The sequence below is a fragment of the Artibeus jamaicensis genome, unplaced genomic scaffold (assembly GCF_021234435.1).
Source record: "Artibeus jamaicensis isolate MK-2021 breed Jamaican fruit bat unplaced genomic scaffold, CSHL_Jam_final contig_391, whole genome shotgun sequence".
Classification (NCBI taxonomy): Eukaryota; Metazoa; Chordata; class Mammalia; order Chiroptera; family Phyllostomidae; genus Artibeus; species Artibeus jamaicensis.
This window is the reverse complement of record NW_026521814.1, coordinates 33,586,311-33,612,559: the sequence shown is the minus strand read 5'-3', so window position 1 is coordinate 33,612,559 and position 26,249 is coordinate 33,586,311. Positions and strand designations below refer to the sequence as shown.

At 38.4% G+C, this 26,249-nt stretch overlaps 1 protein-coding gene across 2 annotated transcripts in view; it reads right to left on the bottom strand.

Annotated features, from left to right (window-relative positions):
* BMPR2 (bone morphogenetic protein receptor type 2) overlaps positions 1 to 23,970 on the bottom strand; it is a 152,635-nt gene extending 128,665 nt beyond the window's left edge. Inside the window, exons 1-2 of one of the 2 annotated variants that reach the window (XM_037153461.2) lie at positions 22,825 to 23,968; positions 22,643 to 22,720 (exon numbers count right to left, since the gene is read on the bottom strand). In XM_037153461.2, coding sequence (XP_037009356.2) covers positions 22,643 to 22,718 — 76 coding nt within the window. In that variant the 5' untranslated portion in view covers positions 22,719 to 22,720; positions 22,825 to 23,968. Of the gene's footprint in view, positions 1 to 22,642 lie in introns of both variants that reach the window. The other variant, XM_037153462.2, reaches the window with a different exon arrangement.
* Between the last annotated feature and the right edge of the window lie 2,279 nt (positions 23,971 to 26,249).

Here is a 26,249-nt window from a genome sequence, read left to right as displayed (position 1 = left end):
CTCCCTATTTTTCTCCCTTCCCTCTAAAAAGTAAATAAAATCTTTAAAACAAAAACAAAACATTGAAACCAGAGAATCATTTTCTATTATTATTGTGATCCGCTTAAATTACATTGTAGAACAAAAGTTTTCAAATTTATGTCCTGGCCAGTGTGGCTCAGTTGTTTGGAGCATCATCTCATAGACCAAATGGTTGCAGGTTCAACTCCCAGTGAGGGCACAAGCCCAGATTGTGGGTTTAATACCCAGTCGGGGTGTACACAAGAAGGCAACCAATCAGTGTTCTCTCTCACATCACTCTTTTTCTCTCTCTCTCTCTCAAATCAACAAGCATGTCCTTGAGTGAGGTAAAAAAAAGTTTTCAAGTTTAGTGAAATATAGTATTTTTTAGCAGAAAAATTACTTACTAAACCTGTTCCCAACCTTAGTATAATAAAGATTTATCAATAAAAGTTTCATGCTCAAGGAAACTGTAAGGCACTCATCTTAAGAGAACATATTGTTGCTGCATCTATAAAAACCAAAAAAATTCAAGCATACATTATCTGTTATGAACCATTTCATATATATCATAAAACAAATTACCTAATAATAAAACTGGAACTTTTTCCTACATCTCTTTATGAGATCCTCTGCCTTCTTTATTTGCTTTTTATTTCCAGTGTTTCCCCTTACCTGATGTAAATTCCATGGTCAGACGACATAACAGGTGTGCCAAAACAAAATAAAACAAAAAAAAATTGGCCAAATGAAAGAATAGCTCAAAGCTCCAGAAAAAATACCACTAAGCAACAAAGAGATAGCTAACCTATTGGATACACAATTCAAAACACTGGTTGTCAGGATGCTCTAGGAACTCACTGGGTACTGCAACAGCATTAAAAAAGGCCCAGGTAGCAGCAATGAAGGTTGCATTATGTGAAATAAAGAACAATCTACAGGGAACCAACAGTGAAGGGAAGGAAACCAGGACTCAAATCAAGGGTTTGGAACAGAAGGAAGAAAGAAACATTCAACCACAACAGAATGAAGAAACAATAATTCAAAAAATGAGGAGAGGCTTAGGAACCTCCAGGACATCTTTAAATACTCCAACATCCAAATCATAGGTGTGCCAGAAGGAGGAGGAAGAATAAGAAGTTGAAGACTTATTTGAACAAATAATGAAGAAGAACTTCCCCAATTTGGCAAAGAAAATAGACTTTCAGGAAGTTCAGGAAGCTCAGAGTCCCAAAGAAGTAGACCTGAGGAGGAACACACCAAGGCACATCATAATTACATTAGCCAAGACTAAAATGAAGGAGAGAATTCTAGAAGCAGCAAGAGATAAGGGGATAGTCACCTACAAAGGAATTCCGATCAGACTGTCAGCTGATTTCTCAAAAGAAACCTTGCAGGCAAGAAGGGGCTGGAAAGAAGTATTCCAAGTCATGAAAGGCAAGGACCTACATCCAAAATTACTCTATACAACAAAGCTATCATTTATAATAGAAGGACAGTTAAGGTGCTTCCCAGATGAGGTTGAGTTAAAGGAGTTCATCATCACCAAGCCCTTATTATATGAAATGTGAAAGGGACTTATCTAAGAAAAAGATGAAAAATATGAACAGTATGATGACAACAAACTCATAAATATCAATAACCAAACCTAGAAAAGAAAATAAAAATGGCCCTAGCTGTTGTAGCTCAGTGGATTGAGTGCGGGCCTGCAAATCAAAGGATCAAGGTTCAATTTCCAGTCAGGGCACAGGCCTGGATTGCAGGCCAGTTCCCAGCAGGGGACACACGAGATATTTCTCTCCCTCTCTCCTTCCCTTCCCCTCTAATATTTAAATAAATAAAATCTTTTAAAAAATTAAATTAAATTAAAAAATAAACAAAAATGAAAAGGAACTAAGCAAACAACTGGAACAGAAATGGAGGTCACATGGAGGGTTATCTATGGGGAAGGGGAGGGGGGATATCTAGGGAGAAGGTACAGGGGATAAGTAGCATAAATGGTAGAAGATAGACAGGGGGAGGTTAAGGATAGTATAGGAAACGGAGAAGCCAAAGAACTTATATGTATAACCCATGAACATGAACTAAGGGGGTGGAGAATGCAGGTGGGAAGGGGTATGCAGGGCAAAGGAAAATTAATTCATTAGTTAATTAATTCTGTGGTCAAAGTAGATGTGGCCAGATACTTCAAAAACTCCAACTATCAAGAATTAAAAGTAGTGAAAGGAATATGGCTGGTAATTACAACCCTAAACAGTATCAGCAAGCTCTCGCATAACTCTGTTCTGGACTGTTGCTTTCATTATTGTTTCCTTAACTACCTATACTCCCCTCACAATCCTTACCCCCACAATGGATGATACACATTAGCCAGATCTCAAGTCTTCAGAACTGTATACAATAACTGAGCCAATCTTAAATAAGGCAGAATATATATACACCAAACAACCTAACCTTCATCACCCTCAGCTCATCCAGGAGCTCAGTAGGATGACGGGATTTACTCAAGTTGCTGAATTTTCCCCTCCTCATTTTTTATACATTTAAGCTCACTTGACTAGGCCTGTTAGCCTCTGTCCCTTGCTTTTTAGGGTCAGCTCACACCTTTACTACAAATTAAGTCACCATGCCTTGGCAACCTGGCAGCTCTTCTAAAGAATATCTCCATGATCAGGCCAGTTCCCTTAACCCAATCTCAAGAGAACTGTAAGCTCTGCTACATGTCTGTCCTGCCACAATGATTTATCCATTGCCCAAATTATTACTATCTTTTGTTTTTGTTACTGCCTATATACATTCTGTGTATCTTACTTCAAACTTGATTTTTTTAACCCAGACAACAGTTGAGCATGCACTACTTCATTTACGGTCTTACGCCTATAACAGGGTAAATTTGTCAGACATTAGTACCATGACTCCTCCTTCTTCATACCCTAACACAGTTAGGGTATTCATATTCAATGTATATCACTTGGAAAGAGAAGTGACCAAGCATTAGTAGTCTTTCTGTTAACGAATCAAATCCAGTCATACCTCAGTATTTATTGGTTTCAGAACTCATCAAACCCAGTACTCGTCGCATTTTGACAAGAAAAAAACATGTTTCAGCACTTGGTGCTTGCTCAGGACTCGTTGCACTTGCTGGAACTTCTGTATGAATCATGTTGCCCCACAAGAGAAAATGCTTCATCATTCAGTACTCATCAGTTTTGGCACTCGTCACAAGTTCCGGAACAAATTAACAATGAGTATGGAGGTACCACTGTATTCTTATTACACAGCTGATGTGAAGATATTAATTTATCCTAACTTTATTACTTCACAGAGAACAATTCACAGAATTTCAAAGATATAAGGCATCTCAGTGTGACCAACTCTCTCTTACGACACAAAGATGTCTGGAGAGAAAATATGATTGAGTAAAGACTTTAAGAAGTCAAGAGTACCTCCCTGGATGGTGTGGCTCAGTGGACTGAGCACCAGCCTGAGTACCAAAGCGTCACAGGTTCGATTCCCAATCAGGGCACATGCCTGAGTGGCAGGCCAGGTCCCCAGTAGGGAATGCTGAGAGGCAACTGCACATTGATACTTCTCTCCCTCCTTTTCTCCCTTCTTTCCCCTCTGTCTAAAAATAAATAAATAAAATCTTTAAAAATATATCTAGCCCTGGCTGGTGTGGCTCAGTGGATTGAGCACGGGCCTGCGAACCACACGATTGCGGTTCCATTCCCAGTCAGGGCACATGCCTGGGTTGCGGGCCAGTTCCTAGCGGGGGACTCGAGAGAGGCAACCACACATTGATGTTTCTCTCCTTCTCTCCTTCCCTTCCCATCTAAAGATAAATAAATAAAATCTTTAAAAATAAATAAATAAATAAAAATATATCTATACCTTGGCTTGAATTCCAGTTCTGTCACTTTCTAAGCAGATGGTTTTGGGTAATTTGTTTAACTTCTATGCACATCAGTTTCCTCATCAATGAAAAAACAATATATATTTCAGCAAATCTAATGTAAGGTTCATATAAAATAAAGTAAAAATCTTAGCATAATGCCTGTCACAAGGGGGTATTAAATAAATAATTCAATAAGCAATTAGTTATTATTAGAAGTATATACCATCAGACAAAATACTTAGTCTGTTAGTCAACTTTTCTAATTCTAAAGTAGGAAAAATAGGGGGTAGATGGACGTAGAAGAGGGTATGGGGGAATAAATGATGATGGAAGGAGATTTGACTTGGGATGGTAAATACACAATACAATATACAGATGATGTATTATAGAACTGTATACCTGAAACCTACATAATTTAATTAACCAATAATGCCCCAATAAATTCAATAAAAAAGTAAATAAATAAAATAGGAAAAATACTCACCTTTCAGCTGCTTTGATTAGAGAAAAGCATATGTAAAAATACTTTGCATTATGATTGATACACGGTAGACATTCATAAAGAGGGAGTTACTGTTATTAAACAATAGCTATTTCATTTTTTACTTACAACAGCACTACTGTAGTCCTCTGTATTCAATTATTACTTTATTAATATCACATATTTTTGGTAAATATTTTATACAACAGGTTCTCTCACACGGTAATGAAATATTCATTAGCTATAGAAATTTACTGTTTCTCCTACATAGTTCTCAAGATAATTACTGAGGACATGACTCAGTTGTCTCTCACAGAAATCTCTCCAGACACCTTAAATAGATGTCATCTTCTACACAACAAATTCTCTAATTATTGCCCTAAATAAGTAAAACGAGCTGAAAAAGATTTCAGGAATCAGCTCACCTAAGTGACAGGATAAAAAACGCAACTCACAATAATTTTAGTACTATTCATTTTATAAACTTCCTATATTGTCATTCATTTAATTGTTCAGAGTTCTCTTTTCAAATACAATTCTTTGCATTAAGTAATAGCCCTACAACTTTCCAATATCAAAGTTATTATTTAACAATGTCTGAATTCCAAAACCTACAAGAGCTTACACAATCAAAGAATGGTATGCTTCTCTGCAGCCTATATCAGTACAGAGATCAAAGGCAAGGGCAACAAGGCCAGATCAAGCTGGGACAGTTTGGGTGAAGAGAAAAAGACAATATACCCCATATTTTGCAGTATAAAATGAGCACCCACATTTTTGGCCCAAACTTCCAAGAAAAATATCTTTTTTTTTTAATTTTTTAACTCAATTATTTATTTATATTTAGATACTTGTTTTTTGTATTATAGAGGAATTTTAGCATTTACCTATTTTGCATACAGAAATCATTATTGCTTTCTACAGTTAGTTTTAACACATAAGCATAAATAAAAGAATTAAAAACATTTATTTAGATATGGAATTAGTACTACCCACATATAATGCGCATCCTCATTTTTCCCTCAAAAACTTCAGCAAAAATAGTGCACGTTATACATAGCAAAATGCAGAATGAAAAAATTAAGAAAATTACTTTTTCTCCCTCCTCCCTAAGACTTTATCCAACCCTGTCCCTTTACATTTGCTACCATTTTTCTTTCCTATATCAGTACCAATCCTGTGAAAGATAACTATAATGGAGAGCTAGAATGACAGAAAAATTCCAGTTAATTCTATGTATTCCCATACACTAACTGCAGAGAATAAATAGGTTCTAACTCAAACTTATTCTGAATACACTAATGAGTACACATGTTCAGGCATTTTAAGCCATTAATATTAGTCATCCTCTTACTTATTTAATGTTCCCCAATTACAAGCTAGAAACCCAAATAACCAAGGTTCTTTGAAAATTTTTAATTAATATAATAGATAAGGCTCTAGGCTCTGGCTGGTGTGGCTCAGTGGACTGAGTGCTGGCCTACAAACTGAGAGGTCACTAGTTCAGGCCAGGTTCTAGATAGGGATGAGTGAGAGGCAGCAGATCCATGTACCTCTCATAAAATGATGTTTCTCTCCCTCTCTTTCTCCCTCCCCTCCCCCTCTCTAAAGGTAAATAAATAAAACCTTTTAAAAAAAATAAAATAAAATAATAGATATACCTTTAAACTAGAGCTAAAAATGTCTGGGCTCCCAACTTCAGCAATTTTAAATAACTGATATTAATCACCTACTTACAATGATAAAAAAATATCTATTATGAGATTTCAGAAGTATATTAAAAGAAGTATTTACTTCCAAGAAGTATTTCAAATTAACAGCCCCTAAATGGTACTTTTCACTACTCAAATAGGACACTTTTCCTACTTGGAATTCAGTGATTAAAAGACAACCCAGCTATATACGCAGCAAGAGAGAGTAACAGAAACATGGGCTGCCTTTATCTTATTATAACTCTGCCTGTGTCTATATCCCAGCTCTACTAGCTGTGTTGCCTTGGGCAAGTTTAATGCCTCTGTACCTAAAATTCCTCATATTTATTTTTTAAAAGATTTTATTTACTTTCAGAGAGAGAGAGGAAGGGAGAGAGAAAGAGAGAGAGAGAGAGAGAGAAACATCAATGTGAGAGAGAAACATCAGCTGGCTGCCTCTCCAACACCCTCAAACAGGGATGTGGCCCACAACCGAGGCATGTAACCTGATTGGGAATTGAACCAGTGACCTTTCAGTTCACTGGCCAGCATTCAATTCACTGAGACACACCAGCCAGGGCTAAAATTCCTCATCTTTAAATAAGGATAATAGTATCTACTTTGTACTATTATTGAATTAATATATGTACAACACTAAGAATAGTTTTGAGGGAATCAAATTATCTAAACATTAAAAAAACTATAGACCTACATACTATAAAGTAGAATTTTTGGTAATTGTTAACATGATGAAGGTTTTTCTCAGACAACATAAAACCTAGAATGCCATAATGAAAAGATAAAATTTTTTAAAAGATTTTATTTATTTACTTTTTAGAGAGAGGGGAAAGGAAAGAGAGAATGAGAAATATCAATGTGTGAGAGATACACTGATCAGGTACTTCTCACATGCCCCCAACTAGGGAACCTGGCCCACAACCTAGGCACATGTCCTGACTAGTAATCAAACCAGCAATTTTTTGGTTCACAGGTCAGTGCTCAATCCTCTGAGCCACATCAGCCTGGACAAGATAAACAATTTTGATGAGAGAAAATAATTTTTATTATATATCATCTTCAAATCAATAAGAAACAAATCATTAGAAAATTAATCAACTCGCCAATAAGCATGATTAAAAGCCCAGCTTCACTAATTAAAGCCCTACACACTAAAACAAAATACAATGCTTTTTGCTTTGGCAAAAATTGAGAAGATTGATATTATACAGTATTTGAAAAAGGTATATGAAAATGGAAATTCTGAACTTCTGGCCAAGATGGACATGTAGGTGGAAACACTGTACCTCCTCCCACAACCAAATTTAAGGACAACAAAGATTTAGAAACAAAAACCAAAACAGACAGAAAATTGAACTGTACCAAAGTCCGACAACAACAAACCACTCATCTAGACCATTAAATGGGACAAAGTTGGCAGCCAGCAGAGAGGGGTTGCAACAGAAAAAAGCAGTGGCTGACGGACCAACCCAGGTGCACAGGTGGCGGCTGGCAGATCCCAGGCATGGAATGGAAATGGGCAGACCCAGTGAGGGCGCAAGGCGGCTGGCTGACCCTGGTCACACATTCACACGCAGATAATCCAGGTGATAAAATGGACAGTGAGACAGACCACACAATGCAGGGACCCAGTGATGGGAAATAAAGCCTAAAAGCACCGATTGAAAAAACTTTCGGGGATTGAGGTGCTGGGAGAGGCTCCCAGCCTCACAGGCGAGTTTGTTGGAGAGACCCACAGGGTCCTAGAACATACACAAGCCCACCCACCCAGGAACCAGCACCAGAAGGGCCCAATTTGCTTCTGGGAAGTGGCAGAGGAGACCAAAATCCAAGAGAGCAGAACAAACGCCATCGCCCCCCTCTATGACCCTGACCCCAGTCACAACCCAGAGACTGGGTTGACCCACCCTGGTGAACACCTAAGCTTTCGCCCCTCATATGTAACAGATGTGAACAGACAAAAACATGGCTCAAGCAGAAGAACTCAAAGCCCCAGAGCCAATACTTCTAAGTGACCAAGAGATAGCCAACCTATCAGATGCACAGTTCAAAACACTGGTGATCAGGATGCTCACAGAACTGGTTGATTTTAGTCACAAATTAGAGGAACAAGTGAAGGCTACACTAAGTGAAATGAAGGGAAATGCACAGGGAACCAATAGTGATGGAAAGGAAACTGGGACTCATATCAAGGGAGTGGACCAGAAGGAAGAAAAAAATGACCAAACAGAAAAGAATGATGAAATAAGAATTTGAAAAATGAGGAGAGGCTTAGGAACCTCCAGGACATCTTTAAACATTCCAACATCCAAATTATAGGGGTACCAGAAGGGGAAGAGGAATAGCCATGAGTGGAAAACTTATTTGAACAAATAATAAAGGAGAACTTCCCCAATCTGGCAAAGGCAATAATAGACTTCCAGGAAATCCAGGAAGCTCAGAGTCCCAAAGAAGAACACAACAAGGTACATCATAATTACATTAGCCAAGACTAAAATGAAGGAGAGAATTCTAAAAACAGAAAAGATAAGGGGATAGTCACCTACAAAGGAGTTCCCATCAGACTGTCAGCTGAATTCTCAAAAGAGACATTACAGGCAAGAAGGGGCTGAAAAGAAGTACTCCAAGTCATGAAATCCAAAGACCTACATCCAAGATTACTCTACCCAGCAAGGCTTTCATTTAGAATGGAACGGAAGATAAAGTGCTTCTCAGATAAGTCAAGTTGAAGGAGTTTATTATCACCAAGCCCTATTATATATGAAATGTTAAAGAGACGTATCTAATAAAAAAAGATAAAAAAATATGAACAGTAAAAAAACAGCAAACTCAGTTATTAATAACCACACCTAAAACAAAAGCAAACTGCCCTGGCTGTTGTAGCTCAGTGGATTGAGCACGGGCCTGCAAACCAAGGGGTTGCTGGTTCGATTCCCAGTCTAGGGCACATGCCTGGGTTGTGGGCCTGGTCCCCAGTAGGGGGGCCTCTGAGAAGCAACCATACATTGATGTTTCTCTCCTTGTCTTTCTTCTTCCCTTCCTCTCTCTGTAAAAATAAATAAATAAAATCTTTTAAAAAAAAGCCAACTAAGCAAACAGCTAGATTAGGAGCAGAACCATAGAAATGGAGATCACATGGAGGGTTAGCAACAGAGAAGTTAAAGGAGGAGCTGGGGAGAAGGTACAGAGAATAAGTAGCATACATGGTAGGTAGAAAATGGAGGGTAGGGCAAGAATAGTATGGGAAATGTAGAAGCTAAAGAACTTGTGACACATGGACATAAACTAAAGGGGGGGAATGTTGGGAGGAGGTGTGCAGGGTAGAGGGGAGTGAAGGGGGGAAAATGAGACAACTGTAATGGCATAATTAATAAAATATATTTAAAAGAAAATGGAAATTCTGATATACTACTGATGGAAATAGAAGGGGAGGATATTTGGAAGTTCATTATCAAAATTTAAATATGCAAATTATTTGACAAAAAAATTTTATTTCTAGAATTATTCTGTATGAATAATCACAAAAATTTGTGTATGATATACATAATTCCACCTTCATTTAAAAAACAAACTAGCAAAAGGTTAAAGGGAGCCAAATATATACTGATGGAAGATGATCTGACTTTGGGTGGTGGGCACACAATGTAATAATATATCAATCATGTATCACAGAAATGTACACTATATAATATTATTAACCAATGCCACCCCAATGAATTTAATTTTTAAAAATAAAATAAAAAACAAACTTTAATTATACAAAATTGTTTATTTATAACACATACCAGAAAACTATGGAAGTTTTATATGTCAATCTATTAACAATGGTTACACCTAGACAATGGGAGTAGAGAAAAGCAAAGAAGGAAAGGGTCTTTTAACTTTTAGTATCATTTTAAAATGTTTTTTATAATAATTTTGTATTACAACTTTAGGATTGTAAAAATAATTTTTTTAATCTTTCAAGGGGAAGGGAAAGAGAGAGGGAGAGAAACATCAATGTGTGTCCCCTGCTGGGAACTGGCCTGCAACCCGGGCATGTGCCCTGATTGGGAATCGAACTGCAATCCTCTGGTTCACAGGCCTGCGCTCAATCCACTGAGCTACATCAGCCAGGGCTAAAAAATATATATTTTTAAAAGAAATAAAGTCAAAGTATAAAAGCAAATTAAAAAGTGTTAAAATCAAAAGCAAAGTCAATACAAATTTATTTTATTACTTCCTCCATTCATCATTGGTCCTATTTCTCACATCCCTTTTCTAAATAGAGAGATCATATTTCCTAGAGGTTGGAGGAGACCATAAAACTGAATAATGAGTTGTAAATAGAAGTGATGTGAATCTCTTCTGGGCAGAACACATAATTGTCATGAAAGATTTTCTTATACTTTATTTTACCTCTGGCACACAAACAGGCAGCATTCAAGATGGGGACATCCTACCATCCCAGATCCCTAAATAATGAGCAGAATAACACTACCAGTCCTCAATGGATATAGAGCGTGAATAAGAAATAATCATTGCTATATTAGAATAACCTAGCCTACCCAATTGATAAACTTCCATAAACCATGATTTAACACACTGGCTTTTACATGCAAATAACTAGAATTTAATCTGTTTACAATTAATGAATTTAATCAATTGTCATTAACATGGTGAGGTGAAATATAAGTCTATTAGCTTTTTAGTGTACAAATCTAAGATGACTTAATATAAACCTAAGACTACTATCTTGCTCTCAGAAGAGGGACTTACCAGCAAGGATCAGTAAAACTGAATTTTTCATATACCTAAGTAAGTGGGTAAAACACTGATTACTGGAGAAGAGCTGGATAAATGGAAAAACTTAGTGGTAAAGGTTAAACTAAATTTACAGGTCAACATTTCATGACATTTCATCAAGCTAACACATTGGTTTAGCCAAAAGAAAAAAATAATTAAATATCCCACAAAAATTATCTCCCACAAAAAATTTTGTTTCAATAAGTAACATGAGTAATTTCACCTCTCCATTATCATTTGGCTGCTTCTAATCTTGCCTTTCTTGTCATCATAATATAGCCCTTTGTGTAGTAACTAAATATAAAAAGTTACTTTTGCACTAGATTGATCCATAGGGATTCTAATCACTAACAACAGATGGAAACATTAAAAACTTATCCTCAACTAAAAATGTCATCACCACTCTTCTGATCTAACTGGTGTTCCTTCTCAAAACTGAAGCTTTGAATCTTCAGTGAAAATTTTTATTATCCATCAACATTTGAGTAATAAACACAAAACCTAAAACATCCATTGTGATTTACAACCAAATAATAGACCATAACTAAGGCATAGTTCAGTCTGAGTAAGTAATGCTGGATGATTAAAATGCCAGTAAGATTTTCATATGCCTAAAATATTCCAAGTATTTTATACCTTCAGGCAACACTGTATATATCATAGTAATGCTCTGCTCTGGAACTCCAGAGCTCAGTTTTACTCATGTGTAAAATAAGGAAAAAAATAATAGTATGAATCAATCTGTTTAGAGATTAATAAGATAACAGAGTAAATATGTAAGGCATTTATGGATATACAGGGTAGAGAAAAAGTAGGTTTATAGTTGTTTCTATATAAAACAATACAATAATTAATAAATAATATAAGAATAAACTGTTTCATGTACTCACAACAGTAAATTTACTTTTGCCCCACCCTGTATTAAAGGCTCAGGAAATGCTCATGGGTCACCCTACTTATCCCCCAATATATAAATTTACTCACTAATTGCAGCCACAATTAAATTAAATAAAGTATCTTAAGTCTAACCTTGTCTGAAACATTTGCTTTTCTGAACTTTTAATTATTTGTAAGGTTTAAAGCACAATAAGAATTCAAGACAGAGATCAGCAGATGTGGTCAAAAGTAGTAGGGAGCAGATTATGTAGAATATTTTGAATGATTATGACTTTTATTCTGAGATGGGGGGGCACTGGAGAGTTTTAAGAAGAGGAATGTCATGATTTGACTTATGTCTGAAAAGGGTGACCCAGGGTAGATATTGAAAAGGAACTGTAATAAAAGCAAAGGTTTTAGAGAAAACACAGACTACTCAAAAATATCAAGTGAGCCCAGGCTCCTGTGGCTCAGTAAGCATTGGCCTGTAAACCGAGAGGGTGCCGATTCACTTCTCCATCAGGGCATGGGCCTGGGTTATGGACCAGGTCCCCAGTTGGGGGTGTGCAAGAAGCAACTAATCAATGTTTCTCTCACACATCGATGTTTCTCTATTTCTCCCTGCTTTCCCCTCTTTGTAAAACTAAAAATAAATATAATCTTATTTACTTATTTATTTTTAGAGATGGGGAAAGGGAGGGAGAAAGAGAGAGAGGAAAACATCATTGTGTGATTGCCTCACCTATACCCCCAATTTGCAACTCAGGAATGGGCCCTGACTAGGAAATAAACCAGTGACCCTTCAGTACACTCAATCCACTGAACCACACCAGCCAGGGTAAATAAAATCTTTTCAAAAAATAAAAACTGGGGACTTCTGGCAAGGATGGAGGTGTAGTTAGATATACTTTACCTCCTTGCACAACCAAAAGAAGGACAACAACAAATTTAAAAACAAAAAATAAGCCCTGGCTGGTGCGGTTCAGTGGAATGAATGATGGCCTGCAAACCAAAGGTTCACCAGTTTGATTCCCAGTCAGGGCACATGCCTGGGGTGCAGGCCAGGTCCCCAGTAGGGGGCATGCAAGAGGCAACCACACAATGACGTTTCCTCTCCCTCTCTTTCTCCCTCCCTTCTCCTCTCTCTAAAAATAAGTAAAAATTTTCAATAAACAAAAAAAAACAGAACTGCCAGAAAAATCAAACTGTATTAAAGTCTAACAACCAAGGAGTTAAGGAAGAAACATTCATCCAGACTGGTAAGAGGGGTGGAGACAGACAGCCCAAGCATAGAGGATGATCAGTAAGGCAGCCACAGGAGGACCAGGCAGATAAGGTGGAGGCTGGCACACCCGGGTCAGGCAGCAGCTGGGGGGTCAGGTGGTCCCAGTTATGTGTGCAAATAAACTGCGAAGAACAACTGGGGAATGAGACAGACAGCACAACCCAGGGTTCCAGCGCAGGGAAATAAAGCCTCAAAACCTCTGACTGAAAAAACCTGTCAGTGGTGTTGCAGTGGCAGGAGACACTCCCAGCTTCACAGGAGAGTTCACTGGAGAAACCCATGGGGTCCTAGAATGTACACAAAATCCACCCACCCAGGAATCAGCACCAGAAGGGCACAATTTGCTTGTGGGTAGTGGGGGAAGTGACCTAAAGCCAGCTAAGAACCAAGAAAGTGGCTTTGTTCCCTCTTGGACCTCTCCTCCACATACAGCACCACAATGCAGTGATGTGAGTTGCCCTGCACTGACAAATACCTAAGGCTCCACCACTTACTAAGTAACAGGTGAGCAGAGACAAAAAGAAAATGGGCCAAAAAACAGATCAAAACTCCAGAAAGAATACAACTAAGCAACAAAGAGATAGCCAACCTACCAGATGCACAGTTCAAAATACTGGTAATCAGGATGCTCACAGAATTGGTTGAGTATGGTTGCTAAATAAAAGAAAAAAATGAAAGCTAAGAAAAGTGAAATAAAGAAGAAAGTATAGGGAACCAACAGTGACGGGAAGAAAACCAAGACTCAAATCAATGGTTTGGACCAAAAAAACATTCAACCAGAACAGAATAAAGAAACAAGAATTCAAAAAAGTGAGGAGAGGCTAATATTATTTAGTCTTAAAGAGCAATGAAATTCTGACACATGCTACAACATGGATAAAACGCTGAAAACAGGCTAGGCAAAATGAGCCAGTAATAAAAGAACAAATATTATATGATTCCACTTATATAAAATACCTGGCATAGACAAATTCTAGAGACAGAAAGCAGACTGGAGGTTACCAGGGGCTGGGAGGAGGGAAGAATTGGGAGCTATTGTTTAATGCTTACAGAGTTTTGTTTGGTATGATAAAAAGGTTTTGGTGATGGTTGTACCACATTATGAATATAATTAATGCCTGACTTGTACACTTAAAAATGGTTAAAATGGCAAATTTTATATTATACTATATGATTTACCATAATTTTAAAGTTAATTATATGCCAAAACTGCTAAATTGTATACATTACTAAAACAGTGAATTTATGGTTATGTGAATTATATCTCAATAACCTGTTTTAAACATTTACTAATCTAAAGTTAAAATGATATTAATTAGATCTCATTGATTTTTAGAACACAGACTAATTCTGTCAAAAATTGTACTGAAACTAGACTTGGCATTATTTACCTTAAAATTAAAGACAAGATTGTGAAGAAGCAGAATTTTAACTATTTAAGGTCTACCCTAAGGTCTTTTACAACTCTAAAATTCTAGGATTCCAACTATTTTAAAAGCACCATCCCCCCCAGTGGGTGTGCATCATTTGTTTTGGTGTCCTCCCACACAAAGTTCACTGGTCTGACAACCAGTTGGGACACAGGCCTGGGTTGCCATCACTGGGTTGGGATGCATATGGAAGGCAACTTTTCCATGTGTCTCTTTTGCATCAGTGTTTCTCTTCCCCCCTTTCTCCCTCCCTTCCCCTCTCTCTAAAGTTAAAAAAAAATTTTAAAGCACCCTTTATGTTTAGTTGTTATTGTTCTTCTATTTTAATTAAAGCATATCCCTAAAAAGCCTTTATTTACAAAACTTTTGTGGTCCTAACTCAAAACATATAATCAAGATATAAAATATATTTGTGCCCTGGGCAGGTAGCTCAGTTGGTTAGAGTGTTATCCAAGGACTGATATCAATCAGCCAAGGTTGCAGGTTTGACGTCCAGTCAGGGCCTATACAAGAAGCAACCAAGGAATGCATGGATAGGTGGAACAACAGATTGATGTTTTCTCTCTCTCTCCCTCTCTCCTGCTGCTTCTTCTCTCTCTCAAAAAAAATCAATAAATAAAAAACTATTTTAATGTACTTGCAAAAATTAAGTTATATTTCTTTCAAAGTACTGCTTTTACAATTTCAGAATGGTTTTCCCTAACCTAAACCAAATTTGAAGTACTATATACTCAGTAACAACAAAATATATCATTCAAAAAAGTGCTATTCACTTTCCATTAACTAAGTATACCACTAGCTTTTTTCCTCATACCATAAGCAAAAGTGCTGTAAGTACTTTAAGCATCTTACAGATGTATACCCTTATTTTACAAAAGAGGCAATATACTCAAAGTACCGGTAAACAGCTAATGGTACCACTAGCAAGAAATTCAAATATTCCTAGCTTCCAACTCTGGTTGCCTGTTTGACCTAAAAATTATCTGCTTTTAAGGATAATTAAAGCCTGGAAGAGGAGTAGCAGTAAGAAAAAAAACAACTTGGGGCAGGGAGGGGAATAACACTAAGAGAAGAGAAAATCTAGGGAGATTTAAAACAAAACAAAATAAAACACTGAGGGAAAAGAGAGAATGGAGAAGATCTAAAACTAGGGAAATGGAAAGTCACTGAAGTCAGAAGAGTTTTAAGAAAGGAGTGACCAAAACTTGTCAAACTCAGTAGTAAAGTCAGAGAACAAGATAAAAAAGTGACTGCATTTGGCAATTAGGAAGTCATTGCTGACCTACTAATATGTATGCATGCATGAGAGGGACAATTAAGGAGTTGAGAATAAGGAAGTCAAGTGTTCAATACTCTTTCAAGAAGGCTGGCAGAGAAGAAAGACATAAAAGAATGGAGCTCAGTTAGAAGATACACAGAAACATAGTCTCTTTTCCTGTGTTGCAGAATACCTACAGGATTTTCTCCTGAAAGGATGGACAGAGAAGAAATAATACAATGGTAAGGGTTTGCAAAAACCTACCTTTGCTTTAAATAATAGCATGAGATCTAATTATCTTTTGTAAAGTGATATAGGCTGGCATGAGATGGTTGGGGGAGGAGATTTAGCACTTATTTTTCTTTGTATCCACCAACATTTTTAAAAGAATTTTGCAAAAAGGAAGCATTAATAAATGTCTGTTGACTGGACATTTTATTTCTCCTTCCATATGTTATCTATCCTATTAATTTCCCCTTATCCTTTCAGCTGCTCCCATGGGTGAATATTAGGATAGAAACTGGGTCTGGTGACACACTATGTTAAGTGCAATTAAGAGCACGCAATAAATGTTGTATACTAATAGTTCTGATAAGGCAATGTATTCTAAAATGTTCATGTCATTTATTTACAGGCCATTTTCTAAACTGACATATACTATGGAAAAATTTAGGTGTGTTCTTGTAATCCAGTAGTCTTAGCTATAACATCCACCTCACAGACAACAAAAAAAATGTTTAAGAAAAACAAAACGAGCCCTGGCTGGTGTAGTTCGGTGGACTGAGCTCGGGCCTGCGAACCAGGGGATTGGGGTTCCATTCCCAGTCAGGGCACATGCCTGGGTTGCAGGCCAGCTCCCAGCAGGGAACAAAAAAGAGGCAACCGTACATTGATGTTTCACTCCCTCTCTCCTTCCCTTCCCCTCTAAAGATAAATTAAAAATAAAAATCTTAATAAGAAAAGAAAGAAAACCAAAACGAATCAAATTTACTGTTCTCAAAATTCTACCAATGTCATCTTTATTGCTCTGGAAGAGATTCAAAGATTAGGGGAAATAGTTTGGTAACATAAAAGTCTTTTCAACATGTATAAGTGTTATGTAAGTTGGTGAAAATTCATGACTTTCTAGATATCATAGCACTCATATTTAATTTTTTCCAGCAGACATCAATCAAATCAAAATACAATTCTTCTTTGGTGGACAGAAATTTAATATATGCAGTTTATCCACCTGTAGGGCTCCATGGAATATTAACTTGTAATCAAAACTGAAACAATCTTGTCTAATTTAGTTTAGCACTAACTCATTTGTCAACAACTCTCATCCAAATATACTAAAAGTCAAACCAAATGTACTAAAAGTAGAAACTTGTTTCTACTACCAAGTAGTTTTTCTTTTTTGCACAAGGAGAGGGAAAATAAAATGGCCAAAATAAAAGTACAAGCTAGTCCTGTCTGGCGTGGCTTGAGTGCCGGCCTAACCAAAAGGGTTGCCAGTTTGATTCCCAGTCAGGGCACATGCCTGGGTTGCAATCCAGGTCCCCAGTATGGGGCGTGCAAGAGGCAACCACACATTGATGTTTCTCTCCCTCTCTTTCTCCCTCCCTTCCCCTCTCTCTAAAAATAAATAAATAAAAATCTTAAAAACAAAAAAAGATACAAGCTAAATGAACATATACAATACCAAGTGAGCAAAGCACTTTTCATTAAATATTATATTGCCTTTAACCAAGAATAGGCAAGAAAAAAACTGCAAATTTTAAGAGAAAGAAGTTTTTGGGTAATTACTTAAAGCATAAAATAAGAAATGCTTGGCACAAATGTTGACTAAATAAAAAATCCAGAATAGGTTATAATTAGCACAAAAAGTAAAAAGTAAAATAAAACCTGACAGAAGAAATCTTAGATCCAGCAGTTATCAAACTTCAGAGTACATAAAATTTACCTGGGGGATGTTTGTCTAAAATGCAGATTCTAAATCTCACTGTCCATATATTCAAATTAAGTAGGTATGGGGTAGTGCCCAGGAACTGGCATTTCAAACATAATCTAGATTAATCCCATAATATTATAATTAAGAAAACTATGTTAAGTAATCTATTTGTCTATAATCACACAGAATCCTGGTCTCATTAACTCAAGGCAGTGGTCTTCTTACTACGCTACTTAATGTACTTTATAGTTGAAAGAACTGGTACATAGAAAGAATAAATTACTAACATATTATTTGAGTAAATGAGCAATCTTGGAATACCTCCTGCTCCAATTGTTTCTTTTTTTAAGAGTTATTTATTTATCTTTAGAGGGGGAAGGGAAGGAGACAAGGAGAGAAATATCAATATATGGTTGCCTCTCTTGCATTCCCTGCTGGGAACTGGCCTGCAACCCAGGCATGTACCCTGACTGGGAACCAAACCGCAATTCTTTGGTTCGCAAGCCCGCACTCAATCCACTGAGCTACACCAGCCAAGGCTAATTGCTTCTTATTATTCATTTATTTAGTATTTCTTAAACATTTTCTATATACATAGCAAGGCAGTAGATTACAAAACAATAAGATATAAACCCTGTCCTCTACAAGCAATTATCAGTTAGAAGGACAAGCAAGGCAAATACATAAAACATATCCAACAACAGCAAGACTATATGAGTAAATGCCAAAATAAGCGGTTTAGCCAACTATAATTAACCAATTTATACTGACTTCACTCTGTACCTTTTATACATAGTTAGAATTTATCCATTACAGAAAAGTACAATTTCTTCCCTTTCACTATTAAGAAAGTTCTCCTTTAGTAAAGAAAAACTGCTGTCCTTGTATGGAATTAATATCTCTCTCTCCATATTTCATACATGAACCAACACTAATATCACCACCACCTCATATGCCAGGAAAGCTTTTGTAGAAACCAAAGTTGGTATAATTTTTATGCAAAGGTCTAATTAAGAGTTAGACTCTTCAAATGGTAAAGAGAAGCTCTCTCCTGGACTATCTTCCTGATCACATGTGGTACATTAAAGGTGTGGTTTCTTCATGCCCCCAGTAGAGTATTATACATCCATATAATACCACAGCCTCATTATAGTCAAAGGGTACTTTGCAACCCATTGTCTTTGGGCTTGGCCAGTGAGATGTTATAGGACCAGAGTCTCGAAATGGGCTTGTGTGATTCAGCTTATCCTCTTATACTTCTGCCATTGCCATGAGCCAAGTTTCCCCAGAGAGATTTTACCCTTCCCTCCAGCCTGGGCCTCAGAATGAGACAAGTGAAGCAGAATAAATGCTTATTGTTATACAGCACTATGATTTTGTGGTTGTCAATTATTCTTCAGCAAAAACTGACTGAATCACAATATTTCAAAATCTGAACAAGACTGAGTAATTACATACATAATGCAGTAGTTCTCAAACCTGCATGAGTGAGAATCTTTGGGGTTTAAGTTTTTAAAAAAATATATAGGTCCCAGAGAGATCCATTCAGTACATTTAGACTGTGGGCCAGGAATATGCATTTTATCAAGAAGAAAAGGTCATCCTGTTGCAGTGCCCACATCTTGAGAAACACCAAAATAAAGATTATTAAATTTCCGGTTCCTCAACAATATTCATTAACTGTTCAAGAACACTAATTAAATAAGTGAATCTTGCCTGAGAATGTGTGTGTTCATAAAGAGATGTACGTAAAACTGAAATCTAGTCAAGTGAATGACTTCAAGCGCAGGAAGATTCAGGTGCCACTAATGTCAATTCAGCCATGGACACATCTGAGCCACCCAAGGAGAATTATAATGTGATACAGGACCCCAAGTAACTTCAGAGTGTACTGGAGACCCTTCCAGGTGTGGACCCCAACAATGAAGCTACTGAAAATATCATGGGCTGCCTGGCGTCCCAAGTGACTAAGGATGGTGTGGGAGTCAGGAGTGAGTCTCTCAAAAATATGCCACCCTGGCATGCAGATTATTTTGATCTGAAAATAATTAAAGCCCAACAAACTCAAAAAGTTTGTTACTTCCCCTTTACCTGCCTAAAGAGATTCAGATAGAAAAATCTGCTTCAGAAAGGGAACCTTAGCATTTTAACCTTAGCACATATGAATTGACCACTTCACCCATCCTTAGTTCAAAATTATACAGAGTACATCCTATTTTTCTCTCACTGTCTTCAGAATTTTCATGTTTATGTGAATTCCCCATGCACACATACTAACTTTGATTTTCTCCTGTTAATTTGCTGTAAATCATTTAAATTATTCAATCAGCCAGAAGAACTAAAGGGGTAAAGAGAAAGTTTCCTAGGCCCCAACAATGGCAAGGACAAGAATTAAGACTGGAAGTAAAGGGTAGCTAACCTGCTCAGGGGGTTGCATAAAATGGGGTGGGATATAGAGTTAGATATGTTATCTGTAACAATTACAAAATAAATAAACTTAGTAACTTTCTTCTTCCAAGAAAAAAATTTTTACAGAGGCTTACCTTTAAAAAGGTATGGCATTGTACTGTATCTTATTAAAATAAGTAATTCATTTAAAAACCAAACAAGCATATCCTATTTTTATAAATTCTAATGTTCTGCATACCCATTGCTCTTAGAAGTAAGGAATTCAAGAACTATATAGAGTAAGTGGGAAAGAGAAATTCAAAATAAATAACCATGACTCCTCAAAGAGGGATGTGATATCAGTATGTCTTCCAGAACTTTTTCCTTTCAGCTGTACTATTTGCACCTGTGTGGTTACATCAACTGCACCTATGGATCCCCAAACCTACACATGCCCTCTTCAGTCACCTTGTACTTAATGAAACCTACACCTTGCACTAGCCACTCCAATACTAAGCAAAGCAAATGTTTACACATTTAGAACCATGACATTTGCATAATCAGTGCAATACAAAGATCATGTTAAGTGTCCCTGCTCTCTGCAAAGGCTGATCTGGAAGAAGACACTACTCTATCTCATGTTCTCAATTAGAGTAAGAAGTTGTTGTTATCATTAATGTTGTAGGTAAGGGTGCAGGCTATAATCCTGGCTCCATAATTTACTGTGTGGTGAGTTATTTAAATTCTCTGTACTTCACTCCCACCCTCTGTAAAAAGAACACAATTAAACCCGCAGTATAGAATTGAAGATCAAATGAAAAGTACATGTAAAGATATCAGAATAACTGCTGGCACATAGCAAGCAATAAATACTCGCTGTTATTGCTGTTATAGATCTGAAATCCTGAAATCCAGCTTCACAAATGTGGGCATTTGCTGCTATCTACTGCTAAAGAAAGAAAGAAGACTGAACCACTTTTTAAGCAGTAATTCTTTTAATCCATCTCTTTGAAAGGACATTATTCTAATATTTTATTTACCAAATAGAAATTAAGTTCATTTTAAAAATCAATGTTTTTTCTTTTACTTTTATCAGTTCTAATTATAAAAATAATAAGCCTGTCAACTCTAAATGAGAATCTAGATGCTAAAAAAGGTCAAAAATAACAAAGAACACTGAAAAGTCTATGCTTTGAGATTTCTGCTCTTAGAATGACTGCCTAAGCTTAAGGCTTTTATGTCCTGTATGTTTTACAGGAACCACATAACTCATGGCTACAGAATTTAAGTAGCTAACACAACATAAAGAAATCTAGTAAAAAGTATTCATTTTTATCCCAAAAAGAATTGTAATGACTAAGAATATTAAAATATGTTTCAAATATAGTTAATTCAGAAGTTCAAATATTTTAATGCAACTGTATAAATTTACCATAAGCATAATAGACATTAATCAAAAACATCAAAAGTACAAAAAGAAATTTCAAATTTTCTTTCAATATTTTCCCAATGCAGATTTCTGTGTCTAACATGGTGATGAGAAATTTACTGAATATGAAAAATACTTATAAAAATAAAAAAGCTATTGAAAAACTGTCATGTTGTCCCTGACTAGTTTTTAAAGGCATAATCTATTAAGCCATCCTAAACCAAATTTAAGAATTTTATGTATAATCCACTCCTAAAAATTTCTAAAGACTGCTTGAAAAATTAATTGGAAAAGGAACATGAGACTTTTTTTAAGGTGTCTGAAAACGAAAAAGAAAATATACTAAGGAAAGGATAAGTAGCATTTGTTTAAACTTCAGTAAAATGAAAAAGAACTTTCAGGACTCAAATCTCCTAAAAATCTGATGTGAGGTCAAAGTTGTCTCAATGACAAGACAGCCAATAAATACCAGATGACTAAATGTAAAGAGATCAAAAACACCTTTAAACCTTTATTCTTCCAAAAGTATATAAAATAGCAGTGTCCAGATTGAAAAGATGCAAATATTACTAAAATACTTTGGAACAAAGTAACACTAATGATAAAAAATAATAATTATACAATGTATTAAGAATCTCACATTTTATTCAATTCATTCAGTAACATTTTTGAATAATGAAAGGAACATGGATTCCCAAAGAGTGATCTAAATCTAAAAATAAGGTTCAAGTGTGTTTTATAATTGATGTTCTTTTTACTGTAAGCCAAATCTGCTTCTTTATATCAAAAATGAAAAAGGAAAGAAAGAAAATCTACAGGTCTGTTTCCAAAGATCTCATAATAGACACTATCCACTGGTGATTAAAATATTTTTAATCTTTGCATTACCTCACAGCTAAAAATGTCAAGAAACCACACCCAATATGTCTTTTTACCCCCAAGGGAGGTGTGAGGGGGTGGGAAATATGGGAGTGGGAACTCCAAACTACACAAAAGCACAAAAGGTTAGTTCCCTGGATGGATCGAGAAAGGAGTGCAGGTACATGGTCGTGGTTCCCTCTACAGTGATCTGGGGACGCATCAAAGGGCGAGCACAGGCCTCGGCCTCTGCGGGATCCCTCCCTCGCCACCCGCAGGGTAAGTGGCCCGGACGCGCCAGCCTGGGCTACTCACCGGCCGTAGTGCTGACCAACAGGACGGTCCACAGTAGAGAGGGCACCCGCCGGGGCCGCTGCAGCAAAGAAGTCATCCCTGGTTCAGCCAAGAAGCAGGAGAGCAGAGAAAAGAAATATGGAAAGTAAACACAGGCGGAGAAACACGGCCGGGAGGCTTGCCTTCTTTCCCGTCCGACTTACCCGGCCGTATTACAATGCAGTTTGAAAGGACAACTGGCAAATGAGAGGACCAAGCTGCAGAGCTTTCATTCCGCTGTAGGAATTCCCTTCATTTCTCTCCCACGCGGCTTGGAGGGTTCATTCGCCTAGGACCGGGTGCCTCAGCCCCGCAAACTGAAGGCATATCCGTGGGGAGAAGCAGGGAGACAAGAAGCAAGCCCCGCAGTTATTTCCCTCGTAGTTTCACGATATCAAAAAAATATCCAGGTCTAGGAGAAAACATATCCAGGGTGCAGAGGGGTGTAGAGCAGGGATTCGATGGAGGAGCCGAAGATCAGAACTAGTTCCCGACTGCCGGGAAAGGCGAAGCCCGGCGAGCGGCAGCGGCGGCTCCAGCTCCCGGCAGCCCGAGACGCACAGCCCGTGACTTCAGGGGGGCAGGATTCCTTTGAGTTTCGCTTCGGTGCTTCCTTCACTCCAATTTCGAGAACACCAAATTCTCTTCCTCCAACGGATCAAAAAAGGTGTCTGTCTCCATGGACAAACCCACAGCCTCCACGCCTTCCTGGAACGATCCTGTGAGGGTCTCTCCGGCGGGCTCAGGGGCAGTGGGAAGCGGGGGAGGGGAAGGGTCTGCAGGCTGGGCCCTGTGCTCCCAGAGACAGCGGAGGGAGGAGAGGTGCCAGGAGGAGGCTGCCCTTTCTACCCCTCCCGGGTGCGCTCCTCTTTCTTTTTTTATTGCTACCACTCGATCTCTCTTGAGGTAAATTCCACCATGAAAGCCTCGTCTTCTCCCGTCAATGGCTCCCGTAGGCGAACCACAACCCTCCCACCCACCCCCCTTTAAAGGAAGCCACTGCCGCCTCGTTCTCCCCCAGTTCTGAGCTCCGGGAGGAGCTCGGGCGTCGGGGGCCGAGGGCGGGGGACGGCAGTAGAGCGGATGTAGATGGCTGGGAAGGGGAGGTGGACACTGAGGCGGCGAGACACCCAGCACCCCTCCGGGAAGCACTTCCAGTGGCTCCTAGCAGACCAGACACAAAGGGGGGAGTCGCCGCAGCTGCCAGTCTGCGGAGCTCGGTCAACGGAGTCGCCCCGCCTCCGCTGCCGCCTCCACCTCCTTCTCCGCCTCCTCCTCCTCCTCCGCCTTGGGCTCTTCCCGGCCCAGTCTCAGGCCTGTGGTGCAGCACCGCGGTCCTCAGCTGCGGCGCAGCAGCAGCAGCAGCGGCTGTGGCGCGAGGAAGCAGCTCTGCGCTTGCGCGCTCGCGGCCCCGCCCAGCCCCGCCCCGCCCCTTGCTCACGGGCTGGCAGAGGCGGACACGGAGGCCTTCGCGTGGCTTGTCTCACCCAAAGTGGCGAGGGCCGGGTGGGGCCGCCAGCTGGTGAAAGAAGTGGCTTTTCTGCTTCATACACTTATACTTCCGTAGACGAACACCTCTTTGGGATGCATGTGTACGTGTGTGTGTGTGCTTGAGAGAGCAGCCACCTTTTTCTGTCCAGCCTTTGGCAAACTCTTGCTAGTGGGGTGATTTAGCCCCACGCTGGCGTCGCGGTCTTTTCGGCGACTGGGCGTAAAGCTCTGAGGGGCAAAACTGCTCCTATTGTTTTGTTGGTGCGGGAGCTTCGCTCTCGGTAGCCTTAAGGATCCAGCCGGTCACGCTTTTCCCAAACCGGAGACCTCAGCTTCCTCGGCCTCCCCTGGCAGACTGAAACAAAAGCCGGAATTGGAAAGACCACACCTAAATTGATATTTTTGTTCTTATCAGTGGCCCGCTTTCCTCAAGCACCCATTCCCGTGGCCCTCCTTAGATGACAGGAATCCTGAACATTTCAAAGGATGCGAAGCCATAAGGAAAACTTAAAATTCTATACAATGTCCTGCTGTTCGTGTTTGTACACTTCTGCCGACAGCGAGGTTTCCACTTCGAAGGTGGGCCTTTATTCACAAAGGCTGGAGGGCTTTAGGGGATTTGGGGGACATGGAAAAGAAAAAATTGCGTTAAGAAGTTGCTGCCTCGGGGTAGAGTGGGATCGAGTCTTCGCACCCAAGGAAACAGAAGGTCCTGTAGGTAGTTCCCTTGCATTTGGAAAGGATCGGCTTGGTCGTTTTTTTTCAGATGCAAAATCCCAAGAAGTCGAGATAGGAGAAGAGATTCCACCACCTACCCCGCTTGCAGCCCTTACACACCCCTACGGGAGTAGACCAACTTGGGTGGGATTTTGCTGGGGAAGAAAGAAGATAGAAGGCGAAGTGTGTGGCGCCATGATCGGAAGTCTGGGTTTAATTCTTAGCTGCTAGGTGGAAAATTTACGTGGGAGGGCTATCTTAGAGATGAAATTTAGCCTTCCTTTCTCATACTGAGTAGAAGGGTTATTCTGAAAGCTGGTTTTGCTGGTCTTTCATTCTGGCTTAGGGCATTTGCAAAGATGCATTACTCACCGCTGGAGGATTCTCTTCAAGTCCTCTTTTATCTCTTTCTCTGAACTTGATGTTAATAAATCTCTACATTCCCTAAACTAGTTGCTGTTATCGCACTAAATATCTTCTATAATTAGAGATTGTGTAGTACAAGTCTAGGATTCTCAGACTCTTTGTAGTGGAAATACTTTTATACGGCATACCCTTCAAGCAGAGAGAAATATTTCTATCAAGTAAAACCCTCTTTTTTAAAAATTAGGAAGTGCATATGCTTTGGTTCATTAGCTTTATTACTATATTTTGTTTTGCCCCAGAGGCCTAAAATTTTTTTTAAAAACCCTTTAGTATTGTTTAACCATTTGACTTTCAAGAAATCATATCTAGATCTCAGAGAAATAGAATGTTTAAGTATGCTAAGTTACAGAAAGTTTATTAATTGATAGCTTACTGCTTTGGATTCTCATATTGGGATCAAGTGTATACTTGATTATATGCACAAACATTTTCCTGAGAAACAACAAATACCCTTGTACATATTGTAAATATGTGATAAATTATACAGAAAAGAAGAAAGAGTCCTAGAAAATTCACGTGAAAGAAATATGTGCCACTGATGTGATAATTAGTAGACAACTATTTAGGCAACCTTCTTCCACTTTTGTTACTTCATTTGAGATACGGCTGTTAACTCACTATAAGAAAGAACATGAGAGAAGAACTAGAATTTGACAATCTGTCCACTAAGAAAAGAGAGTTCCTTTTGTTAAAGACAAGATTAGCACAGCAGGCAAGTTTTGGTATCTGTACTAGTCAGGATAAGCTAGGTTTTAACAAACATCTCTGCAGCTTATTGCAACAAAGGTTTATTTCTCACACATTACTTTTTTGACACAAGTTATCAGATTGCCTACCATAGTGGAATTCACCAGGAAACAGACACTAAAACTCTTAGATTTTCATGCAAGAGATTATGGGGTAGTGTTCTCAAAAACAATGTCTTTGGAGATGGAGGGTCATAAGATCAGGCAGA